This window comes from Sinocyclocheilus rhinocerous, unplaced genomic scaffold, assembly GCF_001515625.1.
Source record: "Sinocyclocheilus rhinocerous isolate Xijiao unplaced genomic scaffold, SAMN03320098_v1.1 scaffold756, whole genome shotgun sequence".
Classification (NCBI taxonomy): domain Eukaryota; kingdom Metazoa; phylum Chordata; class Actinopteri; order Cypriniformes; family Cyprinidae; genus Sinocyclocheilus; species Sinocyclocheilus rhinocerous.
In genome coordinates, this window is record NW_015662039.1 from 1,053,365 (window position 1) to 1,063,572 (window position 10,208).

General features: G+C 37.6%; 1 protein-coding gene across 6 annotated transcripts in view; it reads left to right on the forward strand.

Moving 5' to 3' along the window:
• Positions 1–9,714, forward strand: part of LOC107727383 (core histone macro-H2A.2-like) — an 11,479-nt gene extending 1,765 nt beyond the window's left edge. For 3 of the 6 annotated variants that reach the window (XM_016537235.1, XM_016537239.1, XM_016537238.1), the window contains 9 exons: positions 5,179–5,213; positions 5,316–5,497; positions 5,646–5,752; positions 6,640–6,828; positions 6,908–7,015; positions 7,913–8,012; positions 8,165–8,254; positions 8,789–8,963; positions 9,098–9,714. In XM_016537235.1, the coding sequence (XP_016392721.1) occupies positions 5,326–5,497; positions 5,646–5,752; positions 6,640–6,828; positions 6,908–7,015; positions 7,913–8,012; positions 8,165–8,254; positions 8,789–8,963; positions 9,098–9,263 (1,107 nt within the window). In that variant the 5' untranslated portion in view covers positions 5,179–5,213; positions 5,316–5,325 and the 3' untranslated portion in view covers positions 9,264–9,714. Of the gene's footprint in view, positions 1–2,647; positions 2,956–3,281; positions 3,407–3,471; positions 3,666–5,178; positions 5,214–5,315; positions 5,498–5,645; positions 5,753–6,639; positions 6,829–6,907; positions 7,016–7,912; positions 8,013–8,164; positions 8,255–8,788; positions 8,964–9,097 lie in introns of those variants that run through there. The other 3 variants (XM_016537236.1, XM_016537234.1, XM_016537237.1) reach the window with 3 other exon arrangements.
• The last annotated feature ends 494 nt before the right edge of the window (positions 9,715–10,208 follow it).

The following is a 10,208-nucleotide window of genomic DNA, read 5'->3' on the forward strand; positions in this document are numbered from 1 at the left end:
AAACGTTTTTTAAACGGAAACGGTGGTGCGTTGAACACCCTGTTCTGATGACACAAGAGTTGCAACTATGGCAGCTGAGAAGGCCATTCTTTGTGTTCTTTTTGAAGAATTTTCGGAGCCTGATGAAATCGGTATAAATATGTGTTTAATACTGCAAAATACACTCGATGTTACAGTCACTGCCCTTGCCGTCCAGAATAAAAGACACATTTGTAAACGACTTTACTTGGACCCATTGTGCGAGCTGTCTCTTTAATACCACGTGGTTTATATACATGTTGCTGCTGATTGGGCTGACATTTTTGACACACCCACCAAACAAGAGAAAACGTATCTCAAACCTTGTTGCACACCGTTTTGAGCTTGAATGTGCCCCAAGTCTGACACTTTCTGCTCCCGTGACGATCTTGCGGTGTTTGCATAGCCTACTCTATCACAGATGAAGTGAATTAAATGCAATATTTGTCAAATACACAGAAACGTTTTTATGAGCAACAGAAACACTTTTTATATACTACTTAATACAGCGCCATCTGTTCAAGAATAAAGTTCAGCATAAACATAGGCTACTAAATACCAATAAAGTGTGGGTATATGCTTTTATCAGTGTTTTTGATAAAAATGACTCAAGATAACAGTGCGACTACACTAAAAAAGTTTTTACTGTTATAAAAACAGATTTGTGAACATTATTGGAATTGAATTGCTAGAATAAACACGCAACACACGTCGTGTTTTTCATCGCAGAATCTGACCAATGAGAATAAAGTGTCGTCATCAAGACTCTCGCAGCCGATTTTGAGCAACTGCAGCGCCTGACCTAGAAGCTGGAAATCAAAAATAATCTGAATCGGAATTGGAATCGGAATCGGAATTGATCAAATTCGAATGATACCCAACCCTACTCCTCACAAACAACTTGCGCTCTTGCCTTGATATCAAAAGTCTTAAATGACATCATAAAAAAAAAAAACGTAACCATACATCAACATCTGCAATTTCTGAGGGAAATATCCCTAATCAGTGAGGTGACCCTGCAAAGCTACCTTAAAAACTATGCGCAAGTGCACCTAGGACAAAAGCTGCTTTAAACGCAAAGGATGGTCACACCAAATGTTGATTTAATTTAGTTAATAGGAGTTAACTGATAAAGAAAATCTATTTATGACATTATTTTTGACAACATCCTCATTTTACAGCATTTTACACAAGTGCCTAAAACTTTTAACAGTACTGTAGCTTTGCAGGTAGGTTTCTTGAAGCATCTTGGAGACGTTGCCACAGTTCTTCTGGATTTAGTCTGTCTCAGTTTGTTCTGTTTCTTCATGTAATCTCAGACAGACTGGATGATGATCAGATCAGATATCTGTGTGGAGCACTGGCTGCTGTCAGACAAAAATCTCACTGGATTATTGCAATTAATGGCAAAATGAATGTTTGGAAATGTAAACTGATATTTCTGACACACTACAGCAAAAGATATAAATAACTGACTTAAAACCTTTTTAGCTGGTAAAAATACTATGTTCTAATAATTTTGGCTACCACTGTATATAATCAAGTTAAAATTATAATAATAATAGAATAAAAATGAAATCCCAACATATGATGAAAAATAAATTAATTCATTAACATAAGAACATTTGTTACATTTAGAATTTGCTATTGTTAAATAATAATAACTGTTATCAAATTGTATAAAGGGGGTCCTATCTTACTTAATACATCTACGTTTCCTCTAATTATATATGTCAGTTTCTCCTAATCAAGAGTACAAAACCACCATACAGTAAATTTAAAACTAACAGAGGCCTACAAGATACAAGACCAGGCAAAACTTCAACATCTCAACAAGACAACAAGCTAACATCAAATCTTCAAACAATCTCACACAATCAATTCTCATTCACAAACATAATCTTTCAAAAAAATTATAAGGCATCATAAACATCCCTTATACAAAAAAGTTTTTAAAATGTTAATTTATGATATAATTCTTAAAGAATAATGATAATATCAACAATGAAGTTTGAATAAGTCCACACCACAGCTATTATGATAAGGACACCGAGGAAAAAATATACAATCAGAACTTTCAGAACTTTTTTCCAGCTGATGAATAATCAAAACTTGACACCCAGTAATTTAGTGAGCAAAAAAAATTAATAACAACTCTAATGAATGTATTATATTATTTCATTCATAGTATAATTTGGGTCTTCTAAATATATATAGCTGCCTTTTCAATTTTAGGATAGGGTTTCTCGCATAAGGATGATCATATTTGGGAACCATGGCATCTAGAAGATTAAAAACCCCTTCAGCAAGCGATATTTTGGATGAAAACGTAAAACCTGATTACGTGTCTGATTAAAGAGGTTTCTCGCAATCCTGCTGTGTAACTTGAATTTGCTAAATTAATTTCAACAAGTATTTAAAACATGTTTTATGCAATGTGCATGCTTGAAATGTACATTAAAAATGTCTTATTGATTCTGGTTCGTACCAGAGCAACGCTAGTCCTTGTCTGATGAGCTCTGGGGAAACATAATACAACATAATACAACACCGCCCCCTACCGGACCACAGCAACACAACAGCGCATCTGAATTCTGATCTCTGACTGCCCTCTGTAGAACCAGTTTGGTCTAGCACAGATTGTGCAGACACTAAACGCCATTGAAACAGGCTATTGAATTCGAGCCTTTCAGCGCACATTAGATTCTGCATTAACCAGAGATTTATATACAAAACCAAGCAGCTATATAGCAATCCTAACTCACAATGAAGAGGTTTGATTTTTAAGTGCACCACTCAAGGGAACTCGTGTCGTGTCTACGTGAGGTTAATTTTTCAAAGCGCACATCAGATTGTTCATTAGGCGCCAGGAGAGGTGAAAATGAATGAAGATCGACGCACCATCGCGTAGAGACCAGGTGAAGAGAGATTTTTACAGTAAGTATCAATCTCCCAGTCACCTGCAGCTGTCTGTGACGAATTATTTTTGCACGCTGCTCTCAATAACCGCCTCTTGGATGAGATTGATAATGCATAATAATATATCCCATATTCGCTTATAGGTGCATTTAACATGGATTGCATTGGCTGCGCTCTAATGTATTTCATATCTTGAATGCAATGTTTTTTTTAAATGAGAAGCGCAATGTTTTTTTTTTAATGAGAAGCAGCAGTAGCCTAAAGCCTGCCTCCATCGACAGTACGGTGGTACTGGCTGCTGTAGTTTTTCGCGGTGTCTCTCTCAAATTTTTTTTTTTTGTAAGGAACAGCAGAGGCTCAGCACACAAGGACAGGGAATAGGAATAAGACCAGGAACTCCTCCTCCTTATTTGCGCCTGTCAGAGGACAGATATATTTCGTATATGACGCATTTGTAGAGAACAAACAGGTAAATATTGGCACGAGATATTGAGTTGATAAGCGCGCGATGCGATGCATGCGAATACGGTTCGAGCACAGTGTACGCGACGCGCGCGACGAAACGACTACCGCGCTCGCATTATAAAACACGAAGCTGAACGCAGCTCGCTTGCAGATGCGTTGATTAGAACAACAACGTTGCAGTTGTGTCGCGTCGCGTTGAAACGCATCACTCGCTTGCGATGTTTTACTGTATGTAAATGCAACGAGGTGAAAACAAAATGGGGGTGAGTTGATGTTGGAGGAGCGGGGTTAGAAACCAAAATTTTGAATTTGTGCAAGACCTAATGTGTTCGGAATACAAACGTGTCCGTGTTTTGTGTGCGTTTAATTGAGAAGCAGTGAAGTTAAGGCGAGGCCTTTGATCGTACGCTTTGAATCGCTGATTTGGCGATGGCCTCGCGATCACGTACCGCATCCTGACTGAATATAATGGTGTTAACGTGCTGTTGCAGGCAGGAGGCGGGTCTTTTGTCACCCATATTTGAGGCGAAACTTTTTTTTATCTTTCTCCAGTTTATGTCAGTCTCTCTGCATCTTACCTGTTTGTTGCTGTTCTTACCCTGGGGACTTTTAAACTTTTACCTGGGGCACTTTTAACCATTAAAAAAGTATGCTTACCATATAATTATAATAATAATAATGGACCTTTTTCACATTTCCGGGTTTCTCAGCAGCGGAAGTCGTCATAGTTGGGTTAACTTCAAGAGCAGAATGGGAGAGTACCACAAATAAATTTTTTGCATGCAAAGATGATATAATACAAAGTATAGTGTTATAAATGTACATACATTAAAAAAAGTATACTTTAAACTTAAGTATTCATACCCATTTTTATTCACAAGATGGCGCCAAGGCCGCGTCCTAAATCGCATACTCCGTTGAGTAGGTACTTACTTTAAATAAGTAATTACTCTGTGACCGCAAAAATGTGCATTAGTATGTGTGTAGTATGAATGTAAATCTAGACACAATACATTCGCCATGTTGTCATTATCACGTGACCTACCCGCATCAATTGAGTCCCTTCACTGCCATTTACAAATCTTCAGAATCTTGCTGGGAGTAGTAGGTCATCCGGGTATTTTTTGTCTACTCTTTTATGAGTACTGTGAATTTAGACATACTTCTTCTGTCACATACTGTTTTTGCCTACTATGTAGTAGGGAAGTATGCGATTTCGGATGCAGCCCAATTGTTTTTTATTAAGTGCTGCACTAATTTTGTAGTCACACTACAATTTAAGGCAGGCACATTTTCTTTGGATATTGAAACAAACAGGATATGACATCGCCCTCGGGATTTAGTTTTAATATATAATACAACATACAGCAAATATTACAATTTTGAAAATGTGTAAATATACCACCATCTCCACTTTCCCACAACACTGCATACCTGCAGCTTTGAAGTTTGTGTTCTTTGATTTTAGCCAAGTGATCAATATGTGATGTTTAGAGTTTAGTTTTTTGGTTATACTGATCTGAGTTAACCAAATTTGAACTTTTTGTGTCATCAAAAGTCAGTGGAATGAAAAGTCCCTCCCTTTAAGCTTAAATTGTGGCCAAAAAGCTGTAACTTTTTAATGTGCCCACGTATTAGCTTTGTTCTCGTACTAATTTAGTCATTAACGTGGATAAGAGCGTGTCTGTGATCATCATCTGTTGAAGCAGATGGAGACTGTTGAGTTTACATTCAGAGATGTTAATGAATGAATCATTTGTCTTGGTTCCTCTGTAGGTACTCCATCCAGTGGCACTGTGAGTCAAGAGGAGGTGGGTCCACTCTGTCACTCACACGACTGATGTTTTGATTACCAGGATTGTTACCGTGATCAAAAGATGACGATGGAAGAAACATTTGATTTTTCTCCACAGAAAAGGCAGGATGTCAGCCAGAGGAGGAAAGAAAAAGATCACCAAGCTGTCTCGTTCTTCCCGGGCAGGAGTCATTTTTCCTGTCGGGAGGATGATGCGTTACTTGCGCACAGGAACCCATAAGTATCGCATTGGCATGGGCGCCCCCGTCTACATGGCAGCTGTCATTGAGTACTTAGCAGGTGGGAATCCAGATTCTCCTTTGTTGTGGAATGAAATAATGTTTTACCAAAAAATCTATTGCCCTTATGCAATCATTTAATTATATTACTTGGAGTGTATTATATAGGATACTTATATAGAGTCTCTGTTGCACTGATGTTTTTGTAGCTGAGATCTTGGAGTTGGCTGGAAATGCAGCAAGAGACAACAAGAAGGGGAGAATCACTCCAAGACACATCAAGCTGGCTGTGGCCAATGATGAAGAACTCAACCATGTAATGAATTACATCTTAAATAGACTGAGGTCGGGTAGGGTTAATGTTTAGCACACTCTTTGTGTCCAAAAACAACTTGCAGTACACCGTTTTTTTGCTGTAGGCTACCATGGCACCTTTGCTTGAGCAGTCCACTTTTAATCTAGTTAGGCTACACCACCTTATTATATCCACTACTGATCAAAAGTTTTGGGGAAAAAAAAAAGTTTTCTATTTTAATCATTTGAAATGTAATGTATTCCAGTGAGTCAAAGCTGAATTTTCAGCATCTTTACTCCAGTCTTCAGTGTCACGTGATCCTTCAGAAATCATTCTAAGATGCTGATTTGCTGCTCAGGAAACATTTATTATTGTTATTAATGTTAAAGTTTTTACTGCTTTATATTTTTGTGGAATCGGTGATGCTTTTTCTCAGGATTCTTTGTTGAACAGAAAGTTCAAAAGGAAAACATTTAGTTGAAATACAAGTATTAGTTTCTTCTTAATTAATAAATACATAAATAAATCTGGCTTAACCCAAACTTTTGAATGGTTTATAAAGCAGTCAATACAAAGCAGGATAAACTGTTTTCAATATTGATAATAGTAAGAAATGATTCTTGGAGCAGCAAATCAGCATATTAGAATGATTTCTGAAGGATCATGTGGCACTGAAGACTGGACATTTCAGCTTTGCATCACAGGGAAAAAATACATTTTAAAATAAATTCAATAATATTACAGGTTTTACTATATTTATGATCAAATAAATGCAGCTTTGGAAAGCATAAGAGGTTTCTTTTGACTGGTAGTGTAGCTCTGCTAAATGTTTTAGGATCTGCATTTTGACAGTTGTAGTCCTTGTAGCAACGCCATTAATGAGTTCGTTTTTCTAAATTATTGAATAGTTGCTCAGAGGGGTGACCATATCAAATGGTGGCGTTCTGCCTCGTATCCATCCTGAGCTGCTCTCCAAGAAGAGAGGAGGCAGGGTGAAGGTGGAGACTCAGGTGACCGTTCCAGAGAAGAGGGAGAAGCGGAAACCCATCAAGAAACCCAGCAAAAAGAGCAAAGGAAAACCAGGCCGCAAACCCAAAGTGCGTGCTGTGTCATACATATGTTGCTCTGGTACCGTGTTTGGCTGTGAGAATACTAAAAAATGTTTCTTTCATGCAGAAAAGCACAGAGAATGACAAAGAAGCAGATGCCAACACAACAGTGGAAGACGGACCAGGAGAGGGATTTACTATTCTCTCTGCGAAAAGCTTGTTCCTTGGACAAAAGGTGGAAATAGCTGTGCTTATCACACATTACCAAGAATTTGTTATTTTTCGACTTATTTGAACACTTAGAGCGCACATTATAAAGTTTATATACCTTCGAATGCAAGGAACATTTAGTAATTTACCTACATATATTTTTCACTTTTAATATTTACAGTCTTGGGTTAAACAAATGAATCAGGTTTTTGATTCATTGCGCCTGACATTCTGAACAGAATTACAGAAACATAGAACTTGTGGTCGATATAAATTTTTTGATGGCCAATGCCATTATCTTAAGACAGCAGGGTGGTCGTTGGCAAATATAAAGCTGATACAGTATATATGATAATATAATACTTATTTTACATAGTATTGATTAAAACTCAAAAAAATAAATGTATGAAAATGAATTTGAATGTGATTTTAAAAAATCTGTAACAGCTGCATATGACGTCACCCTAGGGCTTCAGTATACAAAACTTGAGAAATTATAATTATAAAATTATACCACCTACTCCACTTTACAACAATTTGTTTATTTTACATAATATTTACTAAAAATACATTTGAAAATAATTTGAATTTGATTAAAAAAAAATCTGCAAAATAAACATTCATACAGTTATACAGAATCATTTTACAGAATCTTTAAACGACTACAATAATTAAGACGAGGGACAGGATTCTCAGCGCTATTAGCCTTGGCAACCCCTAAATGGAATCAACTAGAATTCAAATTTGCCACGCAAGTCACCACTCAAAATCATCACAATATTTACAGTTTGGATTAATTTTATATCAGCAGTAAAATCGTATTGTGAATATATATTTTTGCTGATTTCTATGGTAGCAGTGCTAATACACTGGTGATTTAAAACTTAATGCAATAATGAATTAACTGTGGTTTGTTTATCAGCTGTCCCTTACAGAGAGTGAAATCAGCAAAATCGGCACGATCAAAGTGGAGGGAATCATCAATCCCACAAACGCAGAGATTGATCTGAAAGAGGGAATCGGTCAGTGCATTATGCTGCTGTTAGCTACTATTAAATGAATGTCAATTACATTTGCTAGATGGTAAAATGCTAGATCTGTGTAGTAAGTGTTAGTTTTCCTGTACATTGAAATATGTGGCAAAAGCTCATTTAGTTTTTGTGCTGTAACACAGGTAACGCTCTGGAGAAAGCAGGAGGAAAAGATTTCCTAGAGACCGTTAAGGAGCTGAGAAAAAGCCAGGGTCCTTTGGAGGTCGCATCAGGTTGAAATCTCGCACATTTCTTGACACAAGCAGACAGAAAGCAGACTCGAATTGGAGTGTGTGCTCTAGCAATGTTCAAAGGGGCAGGAAATGACCTTGTTATATATTTTAATATAGAAAAAAAGTACAGCCGTCATGGAAACCTAGTGATACCAGCGATTTGTAGGATCATTAACATGCCTGGAAAAGTCGTGGAAATTAGCGAAATCTTCAGTAGTAATTGAAGATTTTTATAGCTTGGAGACATTTACCGTATTGGCCCGAATATAAGACGACCCTGATTATAAGACGACCCCCCCTTTTTCCAGATGTACACACTAAGAAATGTTCTACAAAGACTGTTACCTGACATACCATGGAAAATCAGCCCAAAACAAGTACTCATTTCCCTCAGTCCTTTGATCAAAAAGTGTGGAAGCTTTAAAAGTAAAACAAGAAAGCGGGAAGAAATCCCCTTGTAGATACTGAAGTAAGACGTTTCTGCTTGTTGCTGCTGTTCTGACTGGAGCGTCTCTTATTCCCTCTGCTCTGCAGTGGCTGTGAGCCAAGCCAATGGGATGGCAGCACGTTTCATCATCCATTGTCACATTCCTCAGTGGGGTTCAGAGAAGTGCGAAGATCAGCTCGAGAAAACAGTCAAGAACTGTCTGTCTGCTGCCGAGGAGAAGAAGCTCAAGTCGGTGGCCTTCCCTTCGCTACCCGCCGGACGGTGAGCATCACGATCATGGATAGTGAACTAGATGTGAAGTTCATACACTGCGTGGCTGTTTCGATGCAAATGTGGTGAGAAATAGTTCCTAGAAACCAGAAATCATCTCACCTCTTTGATTTTTGTTCCCCCAGAAATGGTTTCCCAAAGCAGACAGCAGCCCAGCTAATACTGAAGGCCATTTCGAACCATTTTGTCTCAGCAACCACCTCCTCTCTGAAGAACATTTACTTTGTTCTGTTTGACAGCGAGAGCATTGGGATATACCTGCAGGAGATGGCAAAGATGGACGCCAAGTGATGTTGAGTCGTGGGTTTGATTTCTTTTGAAAGTGTAACGCCTCGATGCAGCTCTGCTTTAGCTTTGCTTTGACTGGTTTTGTCGGCCTCGCCGTCGTGGGAAGGTGAAATGAGTTGAACGTGAGCTTTAGCGGAGAGTGCATCCAGGCTAGTAGGAGCGTACTAAGTGGAGTGTAGTGCAGCTTGGTGAAAGATGTTGTAGGTATATGTTTTTGACAACAGATTATTCGAAGGTGTTTAAACAAGGATATTTGTGAGTGATGTACTGTACACATTTATGTTTCACTGTTCTCCTTTAAAGTAAAAACATTCATTTAGACTAGATCAACTTAATCTTCATTGTTTGCCATTTTTATCCTTAGAATGATCTTTTTACATTCCATGTTCAGAGTTGAACTTTTGACCATTGTTTTTGGCTAGATATCATGTGTGGTTTCTGACCGTTTTGGTTTTAAAAAAACAAAAAAAAACAGTGTTTCTTGTTCTGCTTTGAAATAAAAAATGTTTTACACCACAGGTTGGGCTCTTTTTCCATACAAGTTGAAAATCCCTTTTAATTTTCAAAACTTTTAAGCATTTATTCAGTCATGTTCTTCCAAACCCCCATTTTCTTTCTTTATTTTAAGGGGTCATATGATGCGATTTCAATTTTTCTTTCTCTTTGGAGTGTTACAAGCTCTTGGTGCATAAAGAAGATCTATGCCTATGGGTAAAACTGGGTTAGGGCTAGAGGGGGAAACAGCTGTGGCTACTGGGCATGCGCATATCAATACAGCGTAATTTTTGTCACTGTACAACAATAATTACTATTTTTGCATTATTGCAGTACAGCGTAATTTTTATCACACTACAACAATAATTACTATTTTTGCATTATTGCAAGGGGTAGGTTTAGATGTTAATAAAACAATCTAATAGGTAGAAAATTAAATTTCACTGTTAGTTT